This window comes from Rhopilema esculentum, chromosome 16 (genome assembly GCF_057945365.1).
Source record: "Rhopilema esculentum isolate cy_ngs chromosome 16, ASM5794536v1, whole genome shotgun sequence".
In the NCBI taxonomy this organism is placed as follows: Eukaryota; Metazoa; Cnidaria; class Scyphozoa; order Rhizostomeae; family Rhizostomatidae; genus Rhopilema; species Rhopilema esculentum.
Window position 1 is genome coordinate 5,766,815 of NC_142830.1, and position 26,497 is coordinate 5,793,311.

Genomic DNA, 26,497 nt, shown 5'->3' on the forward strand with positions numbered 1-26,497 from the left:
ATTTAGAAGAGTCAGGCTGGAAGGTCAATACAAAAATTGAATGTTAATCTATGAGGAAATATTGATGTGTCAGGAAAACTTTTTCTTATAAATGTTGGTAAAAGCCTTGATGCTGAGCTGCAACACAAAAAATGTCAGAGGAAGACCTCTGGTTTCTTTTTTTCGTCTGGTATAAAACACCGCACAGCTGTTTTTTTAAGTATTTTTACAAAGCGTTAAAATGAGGAAAGTTGAAGCCACAAATTGCAGGTTTAGGGGATAACAACTTTTTGCAACTCTGGTTTCAAACTTTTTAACTGGTTACCTTTTTTACCTTTTATCAGTTAAGATTAACAGCCTCTTATCACTTTCTTCTGCTAGCATTTTCACGTTGTTTATTTTTTATCCTTTCCTTTTAATACTTATACTGATTATTTATTTCCATTTTGTTTTGTAACTTTTTATTCACAAATTCATACTCTGTTGCTTTAGTTTGCTGAAAGTCTTCCAAAGCTAATTCCTATTTCATCATGTTGTTATTTTAGTCCGGTTGGGATGGACGTGCACATAATTATTGATTCAATAGCAGATATCATGTCTCATGAAGACAAAGATATTGGAAAGATTGGAGAGCTTGCTATTCAAATATTGTTTGAAACAATATCTATCGTTTTACGTGACAAACTGAAGGTAAATTCACGCTTTTTGGATAATAGTTCTCAAATTCATTCTTTCTGAAATTATTATATGAAGAAAGTTACGTTTGTTGTAATGATATAGCTGGAAACCAACGCACTTGCTTTGTACTGCATAAGGTTTTTCTTTGGAAAGAATTTGCATGTGATAGCAATGAATGATGTCTTCTTTCCAATAGGCTGCCCGCTTGCCATTTTTTGAGTACATGTTAGAGAAGCTATGTGGATGCTGTTATGAAAGGGCCTGGTTTGCTAAAGCTGGCGGGTGAGTTTTTACTGTAATTTCGTAGAGTTCTCTCCTTGGATAAGTATTCACATCCCTGCATTTTGTATTCTTTTTAATTTATTCCTTGTTTTTGTTTCTATAGGTGTATGTCAATAAAGTTTTTGCTGAATTACATGCCATTGCCCTGGCTACTGGATCACCAACCTGCTTTCATCACAGCTCTTATGTTTGTTATGATGGATTTAACGAACGAGGTACCTACTTGAAAATCACTCAATCTGTAAACCCTGTAAATTAGCATTACTTTATGCTGTTGCTCGTAACGTTTGTGTATTGTGGTGCTTAGCTATTCTAACTGTCACTATTTGCTCCCAGTTAATTATCAGTCGTATAGATGTATCGTAAGGAGTTCTAGATGACTCCTATTGTCTATTCCCATTCTATGGTATCAAAAATCAATAGCTTTCATTAGATAAAACAGATAATTTTAGCGTTAGCAAAACATGACTGACGTTAGAATGAACGAATTTCAGGTTTCATCAGGAACAGTCGATATTGCAAAATCAATTCTCGTGGATTTGTTGAAGAAGTGTAATTGCGATTTGAAGGACGAAGAGCTCACAAAAATTCAAGCGAAAGTTTTTCCACTTGTGGTACAACATATGGTTAGGGAGGTTGTCTCTCCAAATCACACTGTCAGGGCTCAAGTGAGTTATGAATGCTTCCTAAATGCAGTAATATCGTATTCTTTTTCCTTTTTTTTATCGCTTTACTTTATGCAACATAAATTAATGTTGTTTAGGAGCACTTTCTATGTATGCGCATCTACCTTGATTTAACGATGACAAACACTTTTTTCTTTCTCCTTTACTACGTGCATGAGATTTGTTTGTCACCTTAGAGAAACACAAATAAATAATTATCTACTTTTTGTTTCACTGATTTGATAGTTATTAGATTCTTGATCGTGGTGTTGCTCGTCCTGTTTTTAGGCCAGGTATGCCTTGGATGTTTTGTCGAAGTTGACTGGAAAGAGTGTTTATAGCCTAATGGAACCCCACAAAACCGTGAGTGATGACTATTACTATTAAATTAAACCGTATCATCATTGTTTACTCGGCTAGTTTTACTCTTGGCTAGTCGCCTCAGAGCTTGGCGTTTAACTATTAACTTCTGATTCCTGTTGTCCATTTTGTTTATCTTTAAGCAGCGAGACCGTATGGAAAGATACAGTCCTTCAGATTTTTTTCCTTTTTCATTCAACTCTCATTTTGCACTGAATTTTTAATTTATCATTGTACTATATGATAAATATTTCATTTTGCAGCTCCTGGAAGACATGATACCACCAAAGGTATAATTTTGTTATTTGTGTACAGCAGGAAGAGTGTATAACTATGAACAGATTTGTTTATGTAGAAGTAATTTCAGGGCTCATTAAATTAAATATTATATAGCCTGTGCTGCAGCATCAACTTCTAATTTCTAATTTAGACAATGAAATAATTGTTTTATGTTTTTAAGTGGCTGTAAAAACTTTGATAAGACCTCGAGCTGTTGTGTCTTTTATCCAGTTTGTTTATCAACACAGATTTTTCCTGTAGCAAATGGTGTTTGCAAATTAATTTTTCTGCTTGCTTGATTTGAAATTATTTTCATTTTAGAAACATCTGCTTCGACATCAGCCGGCCAATACTCAGATTGCTCTAATGGTAATGTAATGCATTCAAAATATTTGAAATCACGAATGTCAGCTTGTAATTTCGTTGTAGCATTTATCATTTCGTTTTTTGACATTTATTTTTTCATTTTATTGGTTATAGAAGATTACGTACATCTTGAACCATCTTGAAGCTCAGCAACATAATTTGACCTTTGATTCTATCATATATTTTTCAATTTTCGAAGCAAATTCTTAGTGAAATTTGATTTCTTATTTGGTAGGACGGGAACACTTTTTGCACGTCGTTGACTCCTAGACTCTTTACGATGGACCTTTCTGTGATCGAGCATAAAGTTTTCTTCACGGAAGTAAGTACAAGCAGCTTTATTATTCATGATGCTTTCACTGTGGTCATTGATCAACTTTCTATTTATTTGACATGCTTAAGATTTCGATGCATGCTGTCTCTAGAAGCAGTATGGTTTGGGCACTCACCTTGCAGAAATATTTTCCAACAAGTTTATACACTCTAGACATGTTTCCTAAACTACTTATCTTTCCAAGATTTTACTGTAATGTCTCTATTTGTTGATAGCATTTATTATTGCTTCTTATAGCTCTTCCTTTTCAATTTCTTTCAGCTTTACACTTTTTGTGAAGCAGATGACAGTCAGCTGACCAAACTTCCCTGCTACAAGAATGTCCAGAGCTTTGCACAACTCCGGATCAGTGCTCTAGGTTCGATATTCCTTTTTCTCGTATCCTTGTAAGATATATCAAAATTCTTCATAGACTTCCCTTAACAAATTTCGTGTTTACCTATTGATTCATGTTTTCATTCTAGCCGCCTTGACGTCCTGCCATTACATCGTCCAAGCAAGAGAAAAGATCTTCAATGTGCTTGTAAAGGTATTTCGTTTATGTTGTTACACTTTTCTCTAACTTGGCTTATTTCGATTTTTTCAAAGTCCAGGCTTTCATGATAATATTTTCGATACATTAAATGTTTTGTTATTTTATGATGCCAAAATGCACGTGTAAAGGAATCTTCGATAAGAGAAAGCAGTCAGGAAAACAATCCAATATTAAAACTTTGGTTATTTTAAAGGCAATCAATTCTTCAGTCCCAGAAGTTATGGAAGCTGGAAAAGAAAACATGAGAAAGGTATTGGTCTACTAATTTACGTCACTTAACCTTAGGACCTTATGTGCTTGAGACTTTAACTCCAGTTTGTATGTGCGAAAGGTTGAATTATTAGAGGTTTTAAACCTGGGCAAACATGATATTGGTATTTTAACTGGTTTAACAGCGTAAAAATTTGAGCACATTCCATCTTTGCCTAATTATCAGAAAATGTGTGTATGAAATCTTTGGAAATTTTAGAAACAATTCCGACATTGAATTTCGAAAATCGATATGAAAAGTGGCACTAGCGTTTTACATTGATCTTTGGTTTGAAAAGTTGATACCAAAATTTAGCAGTTTTTATTTCTGTGACTTTGAAAGAGTTTTCTGTGTTGGAAATTGTCTACCAACTTAAATTGAAAAGCAGCTGATTTTTACAGGAATACTAAGTGATTCCCTCTTTCTGTTTCAGTTTATAAATGGTGGAGCCTTGGACAGTGTTAAAGACCACGTTCGAGTTAACATCAGGCCTCTGTTACTACAACTTGGAGATTTCCGAAGCCTGAATATGAATGTGCTTAAGGTATTAACAGTTTATATGTATATGTAATTTCCCCGTGCCTTTTCTCTGTTTGCTACACTTCCAGTCTTTTCCCGGTGACGCAATTTCTCATCTTATCTCTATTATTAGAAACTTACCTGCTTTATGGAGCTGTTCCCGGATCTCTTCAATGAAAAATTATGTGAACAATTATTGGTAAGTGGACCTTTTAACAAATAGTTTTATTAATTTTGTTAGACAAGATTTATGGATTTCTGTAAGCAATAAATTCAAATTCTGTCACGCCAGTTGTTCACTTGATATCCTGACATTGCATTGTGAAACGTTTTAAAAGGTTATCAGATCTTATCGGATTTGCACTTCTAGGAATGCTCGCCAGGGCGTTGAGTGGTCTTTGGTAGCATGGAATGCAGCTTCGGTAACAGGATCCAAGGAATTCACTCTCTAGCTTTTAATCAAAATAATTCAAGTATATGTGTAATCAATGTGATGTTGATTTTATTTCTTTGATCTTTTTAAGGCACATTTAAATCGCTGGACCGAGGCTGCAAAAGTTGCTGCGAATACCCAGTCACAACAACAGATTAAACCTGCATTAAGAAGCAGTGAGGTAAAATTGCCTTTACCGTTTTATCGATTTAGAAAATATTTAGCCAAAAAAGCATTTCCTGAAATTACGCTTAATCATGCATACCCCTCAAGTGCTTACTAAGAGAGTTTTTAATTACAGGAAGTAAAGATCTGTGCGGCCATAATGAACATGTTCCAGCTTGTCCCTGCTGCATCATCTAAGCTGATTGAGCCATTAGTGCAACTGACTGTTAAAACGGAGCAAGCACTCATCTTAGAGGTTAAGTGATGTTGCTGACAAGATTTTGCTAGACTTTGCTTCTTACGAAAGATTTGCAACAAGCTGATTTAGTTTTTGAGACATTTTTGAGCTCGAAATGCTGGAAATGATAGTTTCAAATTTTTTCCATTGAAAGCTGCTAGTATTGTTAAGAAGCTAAAATTATAAAGCCTGACGATTTAAAGGAAATTTTTTCTTTTTATAATTTCATCTTTTTATTTGTAAAAATATAAGAGCTTGGATTATTGTAAATGGCCATCAGGTAGCTAATTTGAACTGAAATCGGGTGTAGAACTTAATATATTTATTGTTCTTTTTGAAATCAGGTTGGCAGCCCGTTTAGAGAGCCATTGATAAAATTCCTAATGAGATATCCCAGTCACACGGCGGATTTCTTCCTCATTAACATAGCAAACCCGCTGATGAACAGATTTTTCATCGTAAGTTCTTTAACATCGATTTAACTTCCTCAGATATCTCCCTTGTTGCATTCCTGTGATATCAATTTTTTAAGATTTCGTTTAAAACTTTTGAACGAATCTTTTACTGTGTGGTTATGCAGAATTGAACCTCATCTGTTTGACATCTGAGATGGTACGAGTTTAGGCCCAGTTATGATCCGCGAACTGATTTTTATTTTATATACTTTGATTCCGTACCAAACAATACCGTCAACCGAATTCGAAGACTAGTGCATCCTTGCTAAAGAAACTGTAATACTCCTTGAATATTTGGATAATATATTTAGATTGACCATCAAGTTTATCAGTTTAGTCATAGTGGACATACCACCTATTTATATGATATTTCGCTTTACCAAACAAATTTGGCTATCTTTCCTTTTAGTACATACTAAACAGAGAAGACGCAAAGCCTCTTAGATCTGCCGTAGAAGCCAATCCATTGAAACTTGTAAACAGCACTTTCAGTGCAAATATCCCTCAACCGCAGGTATTTTCCCTTTTATTGATTTACATTTATTTCTCAGTTATATTTCACCATCGACATAAAGGCTTACTCTTGATTTTGTTTTGTCAAGGTCTGACTCCTTGCTTATTTTATCTTAGGCTATCAAATTTTGTTGAATTAATCTTTATTGTTTTCTACAAAATCTTCTCTTTCAAAGCATTTACATCTCTATGATTTTTCTTATTAAACATTGCTCTTCCATCTCTTATCAACTGTTACTAACACTCAACTGCAAAATCCACGTTTCTACGCAGACTCCTGACGAACAGTCATCTGTTGGAAAGAAGAGACAAGAGCTTCAGTTCCAGGGAATTCTTATCATAAGGTTCAGTTTAAAGTATTGTCAATACCGAGATTTTCCTTGCTCAGTTATATTTAAATGGATTAGTTATACTGATTTAGTCAAATTGTTTCCTTATCAAGTTGTTTGAGCACCAAAAAGTTGGGGACATCTCCAGAAGCCATCATTGCCTCATGCCTTTTCCAGATCTTTGGTAGCTTATCTTGACATCTTAATGACAATACTACCTCATGAATCTGTGATATGCAAATCAATGATTCGGTCAGTGCTCTGAATCTTCTAAAAAATTGTAAAGAAATCGAATACTTTCAATCATTGTATAAGGGAGGGCGGCCTTGAAGACAAAACGAACAAATTTTTTAACCAAGCAGCTTTCTGAAGCAAATAAATTGTTTTTGCAGTATAAAATACAGTACCCAATAGGCATTTATTGCCGTATCCATGCAGGGTTTTTGTGGTCTGTCTATGTCCGTGTCAGTTTCTCTAGCTCTCTCGTAATTCTATCTCTTATCACTTTCCTTCCAGAACACTTGTAAAGCATAACGAAAGCTGGCTTGCTCAACAGCCTGTCCTCGTAAGTGACAAACTGGTTTGCCATTAATCCCTTTAAGGTCACAATTACTTAAATTCCATCAACAGTTGATTATTTGGTTGACCACTTTCGCTTAGAAAGTGATTTTATTGGGTTAATAAAGTAGTTCTGTTGGAATAGTTTTCAAAGTTTACTTGTTTTTTGCTGTTGATTTATTAAACATTGCCATTACTGCCATCGGTGATACCTACTTGATTGGTACCAAAATTGTCATCAAAGTTGTTTCTTTTGATACCCACCACAAGCACTCTCTAAGAATTGTCCCAACTCGCATATGTATTGATGATGTTTTAATTTTTTAAATTAGCAAATCGCTATTTTTTCCGAAGTGTTATTTTCAATGGAAAAATTTCCAAAACATTCTCAATTTCATTTGTTATATGTAGCCTAGAAGTTTTTTAAATACCAAGAGTTTTAATACCAGTGGTAAAAAGAGTTATCTTTCATTTTGTCGAAACGGACTCCTTTTCTACTATTTTAGCTAGGCCTGTGCTTGTCTCGAAGAATATTGAATACATTTTACTGAACTTTAACCCGTCTTTTTCAGATTGGTCACCTAAAAAGAATCTGGATGAATGAAGCATATTTTGACAAAAGCAAGAAAAATGTACGTTGACTAAAAGCAATTTTAATAACTTAAATCAGGATAGTTCAATTAAACAGATAGGAACAATATATCAATTTCTTTCATTGCTTGTCTATGCATAAAAATGGTTTATATGATTGCGACTCTGCACATTTCGCTGGTTTTCATTTAGGATACCTCGATCAACTCAGGAAGATGGAGGGAACCGAAGTTGCTTGCAAAATGCTTGCTTAATTATGTCAAGTAAGAAAATTATTGATTGATAAAAATGTTTTAGTTTTAATGATTAATGTGATAACTGCCTATCAATATCTTGTTTGATTTTCAATTGTTAAGTGACTTTATTTGCAACCGAAATTGCATCAAAACTGCATCATTTTTTCGTTCGTAACCACCAAGTTTTCTTCTTGTCAGAAACAGGCCGAACGAGATCGAGTTGCTGTTTCAGATTCTTAGAATACTCACAGTCAGGATGATTCCAGATCTCCACTTTCTGCATAAATTTTTAGAAGTTATAACAAAGGTGAGAGGATGCTTATTCTTACTGCTGAATATTGTTTTGTAGATTAAGCGTACTTGGTATAGTTCTAGTTTACTTAAAATCAGCGAAAATTGATTTTGAACCATTCTCTCTATGCTCTTTGTGCCATTCATCGATTGAGCATCAATGGAAATTACATCGCTCGGCTACGTTTTAAGTTGTCTATAATTTTGATTCCTCGGTTGCATCGCATTTTGTGTTAACTGGACCAGAAAAAAGTGACCAAGAGAACTATTGGGCATTATCTCAAGATGTTAATATGCTGATACTTCTCCTTGGCAGCGACAAAAACAAACAGAAGCTGCTTCCTAAAGAACTTTGATGAAACGAGATTCAAGTATAGCCGATTTCGTATCAGGAACTCTTGTTTAAGTTATGCCAGAATAGCTCGTTTGTGACAATTTTAAGTCCTACAACCCGCATTGTTTTTCTAGGAATACACCATAGAACAGAAACGCAGTATCTTTTTCAAGTTTGCTGACTGCTTCCTCGATCATAATTATGCCCAAGAACTTAAAGCAATGGTAAGCTCCATCTAAATATTTTCATTTCATTTTTCAGACGGATATTCCTATCATTTTAGTTTTCCTTGTGCTCGATTGTTTTACTTTTACATAGCACTAATCCAAAGGAGTAGACCCAGATTGCTTGATTTATTCTCATATATTCTGTCATTTTCTGTAATTCTTTTAGAACCTTTTTTTGGTTCATTCACTAGATTCTCCAATACATAATCGTGCCGATGTTTAAAGCAAGTTTTGAGGAGGGTCATGTTGATAAGGTAAGTTTGCCAATTATGAGTTTGCTGTAACTTGTTTCTATGCATTGTACACTTTGCTTTTTGTAATCATTTCATGCCTTGATTCTCCCTATTTAAGTACGTATTGCCAACACTACAGTTTGACAACATTTTAAATCTGAATCTGAATCATCATTTTAATTCTTTTTGTTCTTACTTTTTGAATCCACAAACCCTTCAGTAATGCTTTTTTAAGTGTAAAATATTTCGTTTGTCTTTATTTTTACAATAGATCTGGTAGGATATGAAAACATTTTAATTAAGCTTTTTTGCACATGGTTAGTTGGTAAATATAGCATCGAGAGAACTAATTGATGACATTTTTCTTCTAGCTCATCGGTGGGCCTCCAAATCCAGATCAAGACAGCAGTGACAATGTTATAAGCGTCTTTATCAATAAAGTCATAGACCCTCAAAGCCCATTTGCAACGTCTGTAAGTCTCAGTACAATGCTTCAAATGCAACTCATCACTTTTTTGCTGATAACTTGAAACAATGTGGTAAAATCATCAGTGGGCCTAGTCACTCCAGCTAATCTCTTTCATTAATTTACTCTTAGCTCTTGTTATAGTAGATTAAGATAAATTTTGTCCTTTTCATTTGTTATTTAACCAACCGTGTTTGTCAACAGAGTATTGCCTGCAAGCTTTCGTTCATAAACGTGACCTTTCAACGTTTAACGTACGGAAACGTTATTGAAACATCTGTAGTTTATCATGATAGTCTTCTTTTGCAACGAGGATACCTTTGTTTTTCATGTGTTTTTTGCAAATCTGTTATCTTTTTTGCCCTTCAGGATTCAGTACGAATACTTTTGCTACAGTTTTCTGCCTTGCTTGTGGAGTATGCTGCACCCCATATTCACGATGCTGCAAATAAGTATGTTGAAGACCGCCTTGACGCTAGATTATAATTCGTTGTTATTTGCTTGCTGTGAAAATGGACGTTTTACTTCAAAAGGGAAAACTATCGTTCAGAAACTATAGAAAATTGATTGGTTATGATCAGTTTTGCTCTAGCCAATCAATTCCTGCTACCAATTTTAGTTAAACCTTCCGAGAAAACAAAGTTTTGAAGATGTAATGGGTGTTCTCTTTTTTATCGACTCGATTTAAAAACCATTCGTTTTTTGCTTGCTAATTTTACGCATGTTGTTTGATAAATCCGTTTCAATGTATAAAGATAGGTCATTTCGAATTACTTAAACATTCATAACTTCTTCAATTTCAATGACAATTCGTTTTGTTTTAGAAAACAAGGAAACAAGCTAAGACGCCTCTACCAATATGCTTGGCCGTGTTTGCTTTCAAAGCAATGTGTTGTAAGTCTATCTATTAAGCTGTTATTGTAAGAAAAATAGTCTAGACTATGATTTTCATGAAATTTGAAAATTCTTTGACATGATTTTATGATTCTATATATATATTTATTAGTAATTAATAACTTAACTTTTGTTTCACAAAAAGCAGTAGTGTTATAAAGAGAAATGTTTTAGTAAGACAATGAAAAAAGACAATTTATTGAGGAAATAGGCTGATGATTCCTCGTTGAAAGGATAAAACGCGTTCCGGAAAAATAAAAATAGTCTTTTTGCATTGTCTTTTTAAAACATTTCTCTTTATTAGTAATTATGTATATATATGTTATATCTTAGTAATTTCTTGCACTTTAAGTAATTTCTCTTTTGTAAGTAGACAAGTTAAGAACACTGGCAAATGAATTTAGAAATATTTTACTGAAGGATCATCAATAAACTAGAACAATTTTTACTTCTGCTTCACTTGCATATCAAAAACTTTATCTACTTGCTTCTTTGATTCGCTTGCCATTTTTCATTGCTCACAAACTCTTTTTTCTTCAATTTAGGACCCTGCAACCAAGTACCATGGACATTACCTACAGGCGCAGATCATTGCTAAGTTTGCAATTCACAAAAAGTTTGTCCTGCAGGTAAATCTTGTAGCAAACTTATAAAACTCTGTCAAACTAGAATCTGACTCACATTTTGCCAAATAGTGGATAAATCTACTGCTCTGTGCACATGTCATTGAGCACTCTGTCACAAAATGATAAATGGTTAGTTTCACAATCGCTTTACTTTGCTGTTTTTCAGGTTTTCCACGGTCTTCTGAAAGCGCATGCCCAAGAAGCCAGGACGATCGTGCGTCAAGCACTGGATATCCTCACTCCTGTTATGCCGCATAGAATGGAAGACGGAAATGTAAGTAGTTCATCGCTGTAGTATAGGAAACACATACTTGAGTTGATTTTTCTATGACAAGTGTACGTCCAAAGACTATCTTAGGCTACTTTAGACCATAGTTCTATAAACAGTAGCTATTAACCTCCTCGTTGTTTCAAGCTTCTTCTCTTTCAAAGACATCACATTGAAATTAAACAGTCGTATCGTTCTAATTTTTTAAATTTTTCTCAGTGCAATTGTTAGACCCGATTTTTTCTAAATGCGTGCTTGAATCCTTCATGGTCCTAAGAACTTTTTATTCTAAAGCTTTTACTTGAGCATCGATTTATTATAGCAAATGTTGTCTCATTGGACCAAAAAGACGATAATCGAAGAAGGACACACTATTGGGCAGTTGATTCATATGCTGTAAGTAGCCAGCCAGTTAGATGCATTCAAGCTCTCTGTCTTGAATTTCCACGAATGCCTTTCAGTAAAGTAGATGTCAGTAACTGTGGGTTACCATAACATTTTGTTACCATAAGCCTACACTGCTTGCTTTTATTTATGCAACAAAAGTATTTTTTAACCTCTTTAGTTTAAATTCGCATACAAATTAACATGTTTTTACTTTTCCTGCATCGTTTTATCCCCTCTTGCTTGGTGAGAAAGAATTCCGAACACAAATTTTCCTTGTGCTCAACACGAAAACGCGAGGAGATGCAAAACATTTTATTTTATTTTTAGCTTTGGTGTTTAGTTACTGAACTGAACTATTTGTAATTACACTTTCCTGTTTTTTGTCAATCTTTTTTCATGGATGTTCTATACTTTTTTGAAATCATGATTTTTACACCTCTGTAGACATTTGGTTGTGCGCCATCATGACGTTTACTTTAACGTAAGAAAAGACCTCATTCCTCACATGGTCAATTCAATGCAGAGGCTTGGTTTCAATTCAAATGTACGGTCTTTTGCGTTTTTCATTTACGTTATTTAAATCTTCTTTTTGGTAGCTCGAGTTAATTTTGTAGCGTTTCTAGACCATAACAATTCGTAAATATTCAGGGCATCAAGTAATTTCAGTTGATAACCTATTCATGCATGAAATTTACTTTAGGTTACAATTGAGCAACGAAAATTAGCTGTCGATTTGGCTGACGTCATTGTGGAGTGGGAGAAACGAAATTCCCGGGAGGAAGGAGTTGAAGCTTGTGAGGTATGACAATTATCATCGTAATATTTCCGCCTTTCGATTGGAGGAGACAAGTAATTTTGCTGTAATTTATATAGGCTGCATAGTGCTACGTAACCTTTTTAACGGTTTGTAAATTTTAGCTAATTTGGGAATGTTTGCCCATGGTAGCGGTCTTATAAATCTAAGAGGTTAACATTAAAAGCAATGAAATAACACAAGTTTCAAAATACCTTTTCAAAGCTCTTCTCTTTTCTGTTGGCTGTCATGGATCTTTTACTGTCATTTAGCCGCTGTTTTGACGCGTAAAAGTTGTTTGTTTTTACGCGTAGGATAATTCAAGTGAAAACCAATACATATGTTGGAATATTGTTTTTTCATCCTTTACTCATTTTTATCTAAGGATTTCTAAATACTAATGAGTTTTTCTAGCCTGCCATGTAGATAATTAATAAATTGGGCTGATTTCACTAAGTATTTTTGACTGTACTACTATGTGTGTTTCCTAGTGCGTGCTTAATTTGATTTTGTTTTATTTTAAGCCTGGAACAAAAAGATCATCTTCAGATTCATCTCAGGAACCATATCCAAAAAGACTGTGCACCTCAGGCCAGGTAAATTTTCTCCTGCTATACCTCGTATTTTGATCATACTTCGTTAGCAACCAAAATAAGATATCATGCTATTTTTCACTTCAGTAATATCAGTATCGTTAATGAGTATTAAAGAGTGGATCTTTCTTGCCAGAGTACTCGACAGTCCACTTCTGAGAAATCTTCAAAGATATCCATTCCAGGAAGAGTTGAAAAGAATCATTTTGATACAGTTTGCAACTTCCTTTTTCGCCTAGCAAGTCAGGTGAGATTTCCTTATACATTTTGTAGGTAGACAGTCAAGCAGTTTCCACTAAGATGGATCATCAGTCTGATTCTCTGTAAAAACATAGTGGCATTTTAGTAGTAAAGCCAATTATAAAGAAGTAATTATTGTTCGTATTTGAGAAGAAATGGTATCACGTTTACACGTTTACCTTGCTGTCTTTGATGCAGCATCACTCGATTTGTTGTATACGTAATGCTTGTTGGCCTTCTATGGTGATATGCTTTGTTTTTTTATCCAGTGACGTTTTCTGTTGCGTTGCTTTATCTTGGCTTTTTCATTGAGGTAAAATCGTTTTAAAAGGTGGAAGCTGGCTAAGCTTATAAAAGGTCGCGTATAAGACAATATCATTAAATAGTATTATTCGATTTTACATTGGTACATTGGTACATTGATTATTTGACACATTACCACTTGATGCATATCTGGTATGTTGCTAATTGGTGTTTCAAATTGACAGATAAACGAGACTTCTTCTACCGGAAACTCTGCCGGGGAAGCGCTCTCTCGCAGGTGCTTCAAGATTCTAAAAAGTGCTTTGCAGCAAGATTGCTGGCCAGGTAAAATCTTGAAAGTTTTTTTGTAGCTTCTTCAATACACATCCAGTTGTTTTTCACCTTATGGAAATGGTTATGCTATCCCTTTCAGTTTCCAAATTCTGTACATGGTTGCTCTTCCAACTCTTCTGTTCTGCACTAAATTATTGTCTTCTTTGTCTAGATGCTGATTTGAAAGTCTCTTGGCTTGATAAACTGTTCAATATTATGGTATGTTCCCTTGACTTTAACTGATACCTCAGCAGGAAAACTAGAATAATAGAAAAAATTGTTAATTTTAACTAAAATAGAAAATACATCCTCTTTAATTAGCATTTACTTTATGTTCATTTATGGTATTAATTGTGGTGGTCTTTATTCGATCCTTCAAGTAGTTGTTTACCAATACAGAAGTCAAAATGGCTTTGAAAAAAGCAGACATTTTATAATAAACTTGAGCTTTTCGTCTGACATTCTCTAGAGCTTGAGACGTTAGATTGATGATCGATAATTCAAAGCTAGATATATCTTAACCTAGTTTTGGATCGAAATAGGCCAATCAGAAACGTAAGCGCATGACTCAATGTTGCCCAGTCAGTGCCGCTTTCTATTGAAACGAAGGAATAGAAAAACAATATGAAATGTCAACGAAATACCTAATTCAAATTTCATTTAAAGATTCTAGTAGAGTCCTAATGCATAATCTGCCTTTTTATGAGCTGTTAAATTTGTATCCACCGTAGGATCAAACTCCAAATGCAAATTACGGAAATGTTTGTACAGCACTGGAGATTCTCGCTTATCTTTGCACTGTCCTGGTAAGCTCTGGCAATTTTTTTGGGTACCGATATCTTTTCAAGTTCTTTCATATGATTATCAAATTCATATGATGTTTTATTTAATAACATCTTAGCAAGGAAGTTTTTTAAGGACGTTTAAGTGGCATCATTAGAATTTTTATAGAGAGATCATATCAAGGATGTTTCTTTTGAAGTATGGAATAATATGAATTCAACAATTTGCTTTAGGTCTTAATGGGACAGTCTTTTAAAGCAATGATCTAAGTGTACGCTCAAAGCAAACTTAGTAGTTTTACAAGTAAATAATAACCCTTTCTATGAATATTTCCCAGTCAAATTTTCCATCTTACTCTAGGAAAAAGACGATCTGCTTGGAATATTCAACCCTCTTCAACGAGGAATTGTTAGCTGCATGGCTTGTCAAAATAAGAAGGTAAGAAGATTGCTAAAAAAGTTTCTTTTTTCTAATGTAGATTGTGTAATAATTTATAAAAGAAATCTTGTTATAAAATCTTTTTTTAACTACAGTATTAAGAATTAAAGAATCACTTCACTATGTGTGCTCAGAAACGTATTTTGAATGTATTTAATGCTCTTATCACGGTGTTTTTTCCAAACAGGTTTTGAAATCCGTGAACACCTTATTGTTGCGCCTCTTGGCTGTGTTTCCAGTCGATCAAGGTAAAAACCAACTTTTTCTTCCAGACCCATATCATCTATTCATTCATGTATACAATGTATAAAGGATAGATACCTAACATGTTGAACAGAAATGGCATTAACATTACCCTTTCGTTATTGTGGTCTCCTTTTATGCTGACAGATGAAATGTCGATAGTTTTGCCCTAGCTATTGATTCTTGCTTGAATGCTATGTGCTTTGTTTGCCAGGTAATGGACAGCAAAAGAATGATCTTGAATACCTTTACAACAACATTGGCAGTAGCATTTATGAAGGACTTTTGAGCTACGAAAGGTATTTTTAAAGATGTATTCTAAAATAATGCAATCACCAGGCAACTGTTCCATTAAGCGTGAAACTCGGAGTAGCAACTTAGAACCGTCCTGTACTATGTACCAGATAACCCTTTTCAGTACCTTTTCTTGCAATGCCATTTTTTTTTCTTTCTTGCAATGTAATAAGAATAGAATAGTTTTACACCCGTGTGTAACAACCGACGATTTTGCTTTTCAGTCTGAATACTTTTGTGTGTAATTTGATTTAAAACGGGAAAGGAACCTCTTTATCGTCTTTAAGTGGCTCTTACCTTATTCCAAGGTTCTTATCTTATCTTCGATGCCATCTATTGTCAATTTTTTTCTGTTGTCTGTTTCTTCAAATTACTTTTGACAAATCTTCCATTTTCAATTTTAGTGATCTGCAAATAAAAACCTTTTCCGGTTTTTAAAGTCAGTTAATGCTTATAAGATTAAACCTCATTCCAAAATTTTAGCTAGTGTGTTCTCAGTCCACAGGATTCTCATAGTATATCGCTGTTCATATCGTCAACACTTGTTATATTAATGTATTTTGGTTTTATAGGTCAACAAGTGCATCAACCAACATCATCTATGGTCCACTTATGCTTTTAAAAGCTGCTTGTAGTAGTTGTCCAACCTATATCGACAGGTGAGCTGCAATTAATACCACTCTGGATTGGCTCCATTGATCTGTGTTACAACAATTCATTTCTCTGTAGCTAAAAACATTCATCAAACTGTACATTTATTATAAGGCTTACATCAATTCTAGATTTATGGTGCAGTTCATGAAGGCTTTGAACAGAATGCAGAAAGATCACGTTGCCGGCCAACAAGGAGAGGGAGGAGGTTAGCTTTTTGCTTATATGGTTGTCCAACTTTTGTTCTAGTGTAAACTTCCATAAGCCTAGCTCAAGTCAGAGGATCTGCCTATTCTTTTATTATAGATGAATGGCATTTATTATTTGCGTATAAGCTTCATTATTATTTTATACTGTATGACAACTTGGAATTATTTTAGTCTGTATAGGTATCCTTTAAGCATTCCAGATCTTTGGTGCACTCGATTTTGAGGCTGATATGTTAACAGATATAATTTGTTTCTTCTTGTCTTTAACCAATAATATGAGCAAATTTATTGCCACGTTTACACATTATCTTCAAGGCATATCATTCACTCACCCATGTCTTATCGTAGCATTTAGCATTGGCTTTTTGTCACTACTTGATGATTTTTAGACAAAATCCAAATGAATTTTTCAACAGGTTTGACTGAAATGCTCATAATTTCACTGGAGTTGGTAAAAAATCGTATGGCAGCAATGCATGGCGACCTTCGCAGAATATTTTTGAGCACTTTTACAACTTTGATCGAGAAATCGCCGGTAAGCTTGGATTAAAAAGTTTTTTAGAACTTAAATTGAAGAGCTTTTTTCCTTACATATGTTAATACAAAATGTTTTTCCCTTTGCTAAATCAAATTCTCAAAATCCACGTTTCTTTTCCAATGTCACTCTTGGAGAGAGCAAATCGAGGACCTAACATTCTTAGACTGAATTGTTATTTTGCTTATAGATAATTTCTTCATTATTACTGCAAACAAACGCATATTTGATAGGCTAGAAGGTCTTGCACTATCTTACAATTGTTTTGTGGTCTATCCTTCATGTGTTCGTCTCTTTCAAACTACCCGTAGGAAGCAAAACTTCTCAAGGCGATGACGAAAATAGTTGATGAATGGATGAGAATAAAGCCGGTATGATTTTTTTCACAAACATGAATTGCAAAGTTTGCTTCAGCTGTAATAATAAAAAGATTTGATCAAGATTTAAATTGATATCTTGTTTAGTAAACAGTGCATTTTCAGTGCTTATCAAATTATGAGAAATTTGCTTGATCTATTAAAGTTCATAGTTGGGCGTGACATTAACTGGTTCTCTAATGACTGTTGCATGTGCATTCTTCTGGCCAGGCTATCAACCTGCTTTTATCGAGTGTCATGTGTATTTATTTGAATCAAGTCTTGCCAGTCTACCATCGCATTCTTGCATCCAGCACTATACTCAGAGAATAAAACATTACACAATAAAGGTCAACGGATTAATTTGGCGTAATTTTACCACTTTTGGTAAATCTTAACATTTTGTGATTTGAAAGCTTTATTTCAGAATTGCAAAGCTTTATTTCAGAACTTCAAATGTTTATGTATTTTTAACATTTGTCTGTATAGCCAAAAGGTATATTGCACGTTCTTATGACTTAAGCCTGGCGTCCTATAATGAATCTATGTGAAGATGTCGTATTTTTGTAGATGCAGAACAGCCAACACCATTGCCCGTCCATTAGAGAAAAGTCAGTCATCCTGTATCGAATGATGCTAAACTTCGAAAAACGCTTCTCTGATGATCTAGAGCTTCATGCCCAGTTCTTGGAAATAGTTAATTATATTTACAGGTATAATTTTTGAAATTTTTGAATCATATGTTGGAAGTTTTTTCGTTAGAGAAATAGAGGTAGATAAAGTTCTCTTTGCTTTTCCTAAAAAGTAGCCTCCGCAATAGGCATCCTACTAGAATTTTTCCAATATCTTTTGATAGCAGTTTATTCGTTGTTAGTGTGGCAGTATAACAACTTTCTCATACATGGTAATCTCTTCCAGGATCCCTTAATTGCGTAGTTTCATTAAGATTTATTAAATAGCTGTTCAAATGTTCTGGCTTCAAACTTTCGAATTCTAGTTTGATTATTCTCCATTCCTCCGTACCATATAACAAAGATGGGTGTCTTAGCTAGGTGTTTGTCTGATTTCTGTTTAATATTGTTTCTAAGGGAGCCTTCGCTAGCAGGAAGTGAGTTAACAGCGAGGCTGGAGCCAGCGTTTTTAGCCGGTTTAAGGAGTGTGCAGCCGCAAATTCGGATGAAATTCATGGAGGTACGTAGCTCATCGTTTGTGGTCCATTGAGTTTTTTCCTTAAATCTCAAAGAAATATGGTAGCATCTACTCTACCCATAATGTTTCTTTACAGTTGGTGTTGTAACGAGCTTTAACATGATAGCATCGTTCCTTGAAACTGTCCACAACCTATAATAACAATCTGCTATCTACACATGTTTTAGGTGTTCGATAGAGGCATCAAAAGAAGATTGTATGATCGCCTTATGTTCCTGATAGCAACACAGGTTTGCAGATAGCATTTCATAGATATTTCTAGATTTTCATAGCACAATTTAATAAGTTTTATCTAGAGTTGATTTTAATAAGGGTTTTCGAACTTATACTAGGAATGATGACAAAAGAACAGTAATTATGTATATATTTAGATTTACTTCAAAATTTGTAACTTTTTGTTTGTTCTTATTGGCTTTTTGTTTTATTGCCTTTTTATTTATTTTTTCTGATTCATATATCTGTGATTCTTTACAGAACTGGGAACATATGGGAAACCACTTTTGGATTAAGCAGTGTTTAGAGGTAATTTATGCTCACTATTACAATATGGAAATTCAATATACATAAAGTATGCAAGATATGCCATATAAAATATTGTATAAGATATATAAAATACAATATAATGCACAAGAATAAACAATGATAAGAATAAAAAACTATATAAAAGATAAGCAATATACAATAAAACAAACAGGAGACGATTTAAAACTGAATTATATATGCATTCTACAACATGATATACCATAATATACAAAGTCTACAACGATTCAAAATAATATACTGTTTGGAAAATAGAGGTATGCAGTATACAGTAGTCCAACCTACCAGGTCTCTACCTATTAGTAAATGTCCAATGTTTAACCTCTGTTATTACCGTTTGCCTCCTTGCTTGCTCTGAATCGTGTTCTTTTTTCAAATACATACATGCACAACAGTGTTCGCCTTAAAACATCAATTTCTTTTGTAGGTCCTTTTAGCTGTCGTTGATGGCGAAAGTCCTGCAAGATGCAGCAGTGTTTACAGCAAACTGCCTTCCATGAAATCTGTTCTCCGACAGTCAGACTTAGCTGACGCTCAGAAGCTCGTCGAAACAAGGAAAGTATCGCTAGAAACTCCTGCAACTGACCTCGACAGCTCAATGGATTCGTACAAAACAAATATCCACGTGACAATTAAGCAGGAACCATTAGATACTGACGATCCGATGCAAGGAGATGAGAGCGAGGCTTCCAAGAGCTCAGATTCAAACCCTCCGCGTTGTTTCTTTCAAGCAAAGACGTCGTCAGAAATTCTCGCAAAATTTGAATGCAGTACGACAGATTCGCCTGCAACTGAAGATGATACTCCTGTCAGTGAGCTTGCTGCATGCCATGGCAAATTCTTGGAAAATCTTCAAAAGCAAACGATCGGGCCGTGTCTGGCAGCTGTTTCACAGCTGTGCCATCGGAGTACACTTCTTGCACACAAAATCTGGGTGGATCTTTTCCCTAGAATTTGGGAGCTGTTGGAAAGTAAACACCAGAATGTGATATCAGGAGAGGTGGCTCCGTTCCTTTGCAGTGGCAGCCACCTTCTGCAAGGAGATTGCTACAGGTCCTCAATAAATACGTTTGTCGAAGGAATGGCCAATTGTTCGCCATCTATCCCAATCAGGCCAGCCGTTTTGAAGTATCTGGGAAAAACGCACAATTTATGGCACAGATCAGCATTGCTTCTCGAGGAGGCGGCCGTAGCTTGCGAAGACATGATTGCAGTAAATCCACAATTACCCATGCAGCAAACGTGGCTTGATTATGGTAGTTGTTTATCGTATTGCACCTCAGCTTCGTATGATTTACATCATTCGTGTGTGCTACCTTCCAAAAGGCTGGAAGGAGCCAGGCATACTACTGTTTTATAATTCTTTTCATAGCTCGCACCGTCAAGGGTGTGTTGTGAACCTGCTATAAATCCATTTTCTTTTCTTTTTTTAAGGCATTATATGATAAAAATGTGCTAGACACTTTCAAACATAATGTTGTACAATTCAGGAATAATGTTTTTTCTTATCATAAATTGTTAGGTCAATATGATGAAGAGGTTTGTGAGCTGCCGATTCAAGAGACGTATGATTCTCTTGCTGAGATGTACTCGATGCTGTGTGAAGATGACATGTGGAGTGGGCTACTACAGCGTAAGGCGCGCTTCCCTGAATCAAGCACAGCTATTGCCTATGAACAGCAAGGATTGTTCGAACAGGCCCAAAAGGCGTACGAAACTGCAATGGTTAAAGCTAGGGAGCAGTACAACAACGGAAAAAGTGACCCAAGGATGCTTTCTGAGTATGCTTTATGGGAAAAGCATTGGATCAGATCCGCTAAGGAACTTGGCCAATGGGACATTCTAATGGAATTTGGAAAGAGCAAAGGCCAGCAAAACCCATATATAGTACTTGAAAGCGCATGGCGGATCCCTGATTGGACTGTGATGAAAGAAGCTTTATCTCAGGTCTTTGTTTTTTCAAATATCTGTCTGCCAATCACTAGCGTAACAACTGTTTACTTTTCTGTGCTCTTAATTAAAGGCTCTTGCACTATGGTGATCTAACCCCATTTTAATTGATATTTTTTCTTATCCTGGAGAGTTTCTATTTCACAGATAAAGGAACTTGTTGATAACCGTTTGAATGATCGCCGGTAATTTTACGACAGTGTTTTTTCTCTTTTCACTGTCATCTAGTTATTTGGCATTTATTTACTTTTTAAATGGTTATTCGATTTGTGATTTGTTGCTTTGCCCAACGAAATGAAAATTGTGTATCGCCTCTTTCCAGCGCTGGTTAAAATTCTCGTTTTCTATTATTGATCAAAAACTGTATTTCAGGTGGAAATGAGCAGTCCTGATTCCATGGCCTATCGCCTGACCCTGTACCGTGGCTTTATTGCCATCTGCCACCCAGAGGAGCAGCACCAACATCAGCCGTCTTTGATCGAAAAACTCGTCGAAACAGCAACTTCACAAGCCATAAGACAGTGGCGACGGCTGCCAGCTCTTGTTTCAGACATTCACTCAGATTTACTGAGAACGGCGCAACAAATTATGGAGCTCCACGAAGCATCACAGGTTCACGTGGGCTTACAGCCGCAGAACATTGGGCGGGTCACAAACCTCCATGATATGAAAGCTATAGTAAAGACATGGAGAAATCGACTGCCACTGCAGTGTGATGATCTGGTGCACTGGAGCGATATTTTTATGTGGAGGCATCATCACTACCAGGCTATTGTCGCTGCTTATGAAAACCTGTCAAGCTCGTTACCGGACACGCAGTCGAATAATCATGCGATGCTTGGCGTTCATGCTTCTGCATGGTCGATTATTCATTATGGTCATGTAGCTCGTAAGCATGATATGACTGGAGTGTGTCTCGACTCTCTTAGTCGAATTCACACGATCCCTAGTGTGCCAATCGTTGATTGTTTTCACAAGATTCGAGAGCAGGTTAAGTGCTATTTGCAAATGGCAGGTGTTATGGGCAAACAGGAGCTGCAAGAAGGACTAGAAGTAATTGAGTCCACAAATTTAAGGTATTTCTCCAAAGAAATGACTGCAGAATTCTTCGCATTGAAGGGAATGTTCCTTGCACAAGTAAATCGATCAGAGGAAGCCAACAAGGCATTCTCAGAAGCAGTCCAGATGCATGATACCCTTGTTAAGGCCTGGGCTCTGTGGGGCGATTACTTGGACAACTTATTCGTGAATGAGAGAAGCGTAAGCCTGGGGGTTTTCGCGATCATATGCTACATGCATGCTTGTCGAAGTCAAAATGAATCAAAATGCAGAAAATATTTAGCAAGAACCTTGTGGCTGCTTTCATATGACGACGAGAAAGGGTCCTTAGCCGAAGCCTTGGAAAAGTATTGCGTTGGAGTGCCATCCACTCACTGGTTACCTTGGATACCACAATTACTCACGTGCTTCGTGCGAAAGGAAGGAAGCCGTGTATTGACTCTGATTTTTTCTGTTGCTCGCGTGTTCCCCCAAGCCGTCTACTTTCCAATAAGGACGCTCTATTTGACACTGAAAATCGAGCAGCGAGAAAAGCACAGGATGGAGCGACGCCAGATTTTGACAGGAGAGAACAAGCAGGCAGGAGAAAATTCTGATGGCGAAAAGAAAGTGGATGCTTCACAAGGTTCTACTTCAAACAATGATGTACCTACCACTAGTGTTTCTCGTGAGTACTCGATGAAAATTAACGCCACATTGCCTATGTTTTTGTCTCGAAATTGTGAATTTTGCTTTTAGAATATGATCCAGTGCCGTCAAAACTGCACATTCTTTGAAAAATTGATCATTTTGACTCAATTCTCTGGACGATGTTTGCTGATTATTGGTGCCTTTGGAAATGATCACAGAGTCGTATTACACGAGTATAATTTTCGTATTAGCCATTATGGAATTTCATTAGTCAAGTTCCAAGTTTGCAAACCGACAATGATTCTGCCCCAAACATCGATTTAAAACCGGCGAGAAGTACCTGTAGTTGAATGATTTTTATGGTTTGTCCAGAGGTTAAGTAGCTTAGCTCCTGAAAAACATCTGTTTCTTATTCTATTGAATCTTTCATTTATGAAAACATTGTTTAAGTTTAAATGTTGTTTCGAGTAGTTGCCAGAATAATCTTTTCTTTAGAGAGTTCAATTTAACGTCTCATCTATTATCAATTTCTCTCTACAGGAACATCCACCCCTCCAGGGACAACTGCGAAATCAGTAAGTTATTTTATGGTTGCTGTTAAAGTTTTACTTATTTCTACAAGCATGACATAATGGCGATTTTTCTTTTACATGTTGAGATGATTTTGATTTCATAGTTTTTCATTTTGGCATTAGCATTTGACATTTTGCATCTCGTTATCAACATTTGACATTTTAATCGCATTTAACATTTTTCAAAGTTGCTTAAATACGTTATCAAGCCTCTCCTTAGTGCAACAATTTGTAAACAGTTTTAGTGTTTTTGATTCTATTGAAATATGTTTCAAAAAGCTGCCCAAACCCCTACAATAACTGGCACATCATGATTCTTTTTCCATATATAATAAAATACATGTATTCTATGCATTTTCTATCGATAAATGTTTAGTTTTTTACTTAGTTCTGAGGTGTTATTTTTTTCTAGGGCCTACAACTTTCTGGTCAAGGTTCCTCACAAGATTCGACGGATAATTCGTCAACCACGACTACGCCCGTCCCAGCAACAACGACAACAGCTGCTTCTGCAACAACAGCAACAAAAAATACCTCATCAGAAGGCTCTACGACAACAACAGCAACAGCAACAACCCAGTCAGCAACCCCTGCCAGCACCGCTGCTGGAAGCACAACAGGTAGATAGTGCATGTTGCTGGTTTCTATTTGTTTTTATCAGTGATTGCCTTTTACATTTCTGTACTTCTTCATTGCCTTCTTTATTCCTCTACTTCTACATTTCCTTCTTCATTTCTCTACTTTTACATTGCCTTCTAACGGTTCTCGTAAAGGCTTAAACCTAAGTGCGCTTCAGTGAAGTCATTTTCCTTCTTTCAGGAACAGCAAATGCGAGTCAGTCGGCCAGCAGCTCGGAGACTGGCATGATCCGCGCTCCTGCTCCGATGATGCGATGCAGCAAGATTATGCACATGATGCGTGACTTGCACCCGACATTGCTCTCAGCTCTGGAGGGTATCGTTGATCAGGTAGGCTGTTTTTTATTTCAATTACTGATTTGATATTTTTTGTGACTGACGCACTTATTATTTCTTATTGTCAAATCTGAAGTCAGACTTGTAGCCCACCTCTACTGGCAACAATCCTGTAAACCCGGTGTATTATCCTCCCTTATTCAGTGTTAATTTCTCTGTTATTTGGGTACGTATGCCTAGTTTTGAATTAATTTTTTAGAATATACATACTTGCCAACAGCATGTGTTACATATGTTAACATGATTGTAGACATTCAGTTTTTATAGATATTTATGTTCTTATAGATGGTTTGGTTCCGAGAATGCTGGCACGAGGAGGTACTGCGCCAGTTACTCCAAGGGTTGACTAAATGCTACCAAGTGGCTTTCGATCACCGTGGAGATGGTACGATTCCGAAATATTTTTAAAAGATAACGCTAAAATAATATTTGTAGCATTTTCAAAGGCTACCACCATATTTCATTGCAAATTTCTTCCACAAAGTTATAGAATTAAATTTGCTTAGGAAAATCGCCAGGTTAGTATTAGAACAGGTAGTTATAATATTCATAAGAAAAGGCATGTCTAGCTTGATTCTTCTCTATCACTAGACAGCTTGTTTAATGCAGCCCTTGGCTTCAAGTATACCCCTTCTTGATTGTTCTTATTGAATGCTTCTGTAAATAGGAGTTCAATAAGAATGAATTTTGTATGAGTTTTTCATGAGTATTGGTAAACAAGACTTTTTCTAGTTCATGTATAATAGAAATTAGCCATGCATATCCTAATTCTTGATCTTTCCCCGACTTTCTTTCAGTGAATGGAGCCCAGATAACTCCAAGGACACTGACATTTGTCAAAAAGCTGGTTAGCACCTTTGGCATTGGCTTTGAGTCAGGGTCAAGTGTGTACTCGTCATTTTCTTCATCTGCTTCGGAATCTATCGCACGTCACGCCCAGGCAACGGCACAGGATCCAGTCTTTCTCAAGCTCAAAGAACAATTTGTTGAAGATTTTGACTTCAGGTGTGCATCCAGCCGTTTTGATATTCAATCTATCTTATTGACGTGGACTGTTTCGTTAGCTCGCATTGTTTCTGTTGATGCTTTTTATCAGTAGACCTTTGTGAACAGCCATCTGTTCAATATACGACTTCCTTTTCGGTTAACTGTCACTTTTTCTCTGTAGACCGCATAAGCTTTTTCTCACACTGCTCTCAAAATCTTGAACAAGAAAAGAGTTTTTAAAAGATATGATTCAGTCAGCAGATTCTTCTCGAGTAGCAGGCCTTTTTGGTCTCTTTGCTAATGGGGAATTTTCTGGTACATTGAAAATCACAGTATTAGCAACCAAACATTTTATAGATTTTACATAGGGTTTTCTATGTCTAGGGTAATTCTTTTTTGTTGTTTTTGTAACGCTCGAGTTTGAAATTTCACTCTTTCCAATCATATCAAAATAGCAAATAAATTGAAACAAAACATGCCAAAGAAAACAACAATTTTTGAAGGTATTTTGCACTCCCCACTTTTTTATATCCATGTCTTATGCCCGTTTTCACTCTTAGCAAACCTGGTTCAATCAAATTGCACAAGTTGATAAGCAAATTAAGGAAATGGATCAGAATACTTGAAGCAAAGACGAAACTTCTTCCAAGGTAAACATACACTTGTAGTTCACAGCCTTGATTATCAAGCAGTTGTATTCCTGATATCTTTGCTATGAGATAACAGTCTCATTTTATTGTTCTTGTACTTTGATTATTAACTGCCAACCTCCTCTTTTTTGTTCAAAGAAGAACAACCTGGAAACATATTTATACTGAAGTATTACTGTAGTGATGTAACGAAGATACCTGTTTTTCACAGTGAAGACAGAACTGTATACGGTTGCCTGCTAATAAGCTGGTAATTTGGAGACGCAACTTGAAGTCATACAGTTCTGCACATCAAAGTGTATTCGTAGATAGATTGTTTCTGCTGTGTTAAAAAGGTCTTATGTACAAGAATTTTTTTAGTTTTCTCCTTTTCTGCCTTAAAAATGTTCTATATGTTTTCTCATTTCTGTCTCCACAGCTCCTTTTTGTTGGAAGAGCGCTGCCGCTTCCTCAGCAACTTCTCGCAAGCAACTGCTGAAGTTGAACTCCCAGGAGAATTCCTAATGCCAAAAACAACGATTGTAAGTGGACATAGCAAATATACCTAAATATAATGTATCAAAATGTAAGGAAGATAAGTTTACGTTAATTAAACACATTTCTAAAGTAGCCACAAATTCTATGTCTCCGACAAATGTTGATATTAACGTGGAGGGACACTTGTAATGATGTACTAAGAAAGAACCTCCTCGCTGGAATCTATGTATAGAAAAGCTGCTTGAAA

General features: G+C 35.7%; 1 protein-coding gene across 1 annotated transcript in view; it reads left to right on the plus strand.

Moving 5' to 3' along the window:
* LOC135682065 (transformation/transcription domain-associated protein-like) overlaps positions 1 to 26,497 on the plus strand; it is a 66,432-nt gene that overhangs the window by 34,328 nt on the left and 5,607 nt on the right. The window contains exons 41-98 of the mRNA XM_089112980.1: positions 525 to 669; positions 854 to 939; positions 1,043 to 1,154; positions 1,434 to 1,607; positions 1,893 to 1,967; positions 2,228 to 2,254; positions 2,565 to 2,612; positions 2,845 to 2,931; positions 3,205 to 3,301; positions 3,408 to 3,472; positions 3,672 to 3,728; positions 4,162 to 4,272; positions 4,381 to 4,446; positions 4,772 to 4,861; positions 4,982 to 5,101; positions 5,428 to 5,541; positions 5,948 to 6,052; positions 6,325 to 6,395; positions 6,897 to 6,945; positions 7,511 to 7,570; positions 7,722 to 7,792; positions 7,964 to 8,072; positions 8,525 to 8,614; positions 8,809 to 8,871; positions 9,222 to 9,323; positions 9,686 to 9,768; positions 10,141 to 10,210; positions 10,756 to 10,839; positions 11,003 to 11,110; positions 11,427 to 11,500; positions 11,936 to 12,035; positions 12,192 to 12,290; positions 12,809 to 12,880; positions 13,014 to 13,124; positions 13,606 to 13,705; positions 13,866 to 13,912; positions 14,425 to 14,499; positions 14,837 to 14,914; positions 15,102 to 15,162; positions 15,372 to 15,456; positions 16,024 to 16,110; positions 16,234 to 16,310; positions 16,728 to 16,846; positions 17,158 to 17,217; positions 17,773 to 17,915; positions 18,291 to 18,393; positions 18,579 to 18,641; positions 18,886 to 18,933; positions 19,379 to 20,207; positions 20,474 to 20,898; positions 21,274 to 22,627; positions 23,131 to 23,165; positions 23,575 to 23,782; positions 23,982 to 24,130; positions 24,422 to 24,521; positions 24,934 to 25,141; positions 25,684 to 25,773; positions 26,192 to 26,294. Of these exons, the coding sequence (XP_088969106.1) occupies positions 525 to 669; positions 854 to 939; positions 1,043 to 1,154; positions 1,434 to 1,607; positions 1,893 to 1,967; positions 2,228 to 2,254; positions 2,565 to 2,612; positions 2,845 to 2,931; positions 3,205 to 3,301; positions 3,408 to 3,472; positions 3,672 to 3,728; positions 4,162 to 4,272; positions 4,381 to 4,446; positions 4,772 to 4,861; positions 4,982 to 5,101; positions 5,428 to 5,541; positions 5,948 to 6,052; positions 6,325 to 6,395; positions 6,897 to 6,945; positions 7,511 to 7,570; positions 7,722 to 7,792; positions 7,964 to 8,072; positions 8,525 to 8,614; positions 8,809 to 8,871; positions 9,222 to 9,323; positions 9,686 to 9,768; positions 10,141 to 10,210; positions 10,756 to 10,839; positions 11,003 to 11,110; positions 11,427 to 11,500; positions 11,936 to 12,035; positions 12,192 to 12,290; positions 12,809 to 12,880; positions 13,014 to 13,124; positions 13,606 to 13,705; positions 13,866 to 13,912; positions 14,425 to 14,499; positions 14,837 to 14,914; positions 15,102 to 15,162; positions 15,372 to 15,456; positions 16,024 to 16,110; positions 16,234 to 16,310; positions 16,728 to 16,846; positions 17,158 to 17,217; positions 17,773 to 17,915; positions 18,291 to 18,393; positions 18,579 to 18,641; positions 18,886 to 18,933; positions 19,379 to 20,207; positions 20,474 to 20,898; positions 21,274 to 22,627; positions 23,131 to 23,165; positions 23,575 to 23,782; positions 23,982 to 24,130; positions 24,422 to 24,521; positions 24,934 to 25,141; positions 25,684 to 25,773; positions 26,192 to 26,294 (7,642 nt within the window). The remainder of the gene's footprint in view (positions 1 to 524; positions 670 to 853; positions 940 to 1,042; positions 1,155 to 1,433; positions 1,608 to 1,892; positions 1,968 to 2,227; positions 2,255 to 2,564; positions 2,613 to 2,844; positions 2,932 to 3,204; positions 3,302 to 3,407; positions 3,473 to 3,671; positions 3,729 to 4,161; positions 4,273 to 4,380; positions 4,447 to 4,771; positions 4,862 to 4,981; positions 5,102 to 5,427; positions 5,542 to 5,947; positions 6,053 to 6,324; positions 6,396 to 6,896; positions 6,946 to 7,510; positions 7,571 to 7,721; positions 7,793 to 7,963; positions 8,073 to 8,524; positions 8,615 to 8,808; positions 8,872 to 9,221; positions 9,324 to 9,685; positions 9,769 to 10,140; positions 10,211 to 10,755; positions 10,840 to 11,002; positions 11,111 to 11,426; positions 11,501 to 11,935; positions 12,036 to 12,191; positions 12,291 to 12,808; positions 12,881 to 13,013; positions 13,125 to 13,605; positions 13,706 to 13,865; positions 13,913 to 14,424; positions 14,500 to 14,836; positions 14,915 to 15,101; positions 15,163 to 15,371; positions 15,457 to 16,023; positions 16,111 to 16,233; positions 16,311 to 16,727; positions 16,847 to 17,157; positions 17,218 to 17,772; positions 17,916 to 18,290; positions 18,394 to 18,578; positions 18,642 to 18,885; positions 18,934 to 19,378; positions 20,208 to 20,473; positions 20,899 to 21,273; positions 22,628 to 23,130; positions 23,166 to 23,574; positions 23,783 to 23,981; positions 24,131 to 24,421; positions 24,522 to 24,933; positions 25,142 to 25,683; positions 25,774 to 26,191; positions 26,295 to 26,497) is intronic.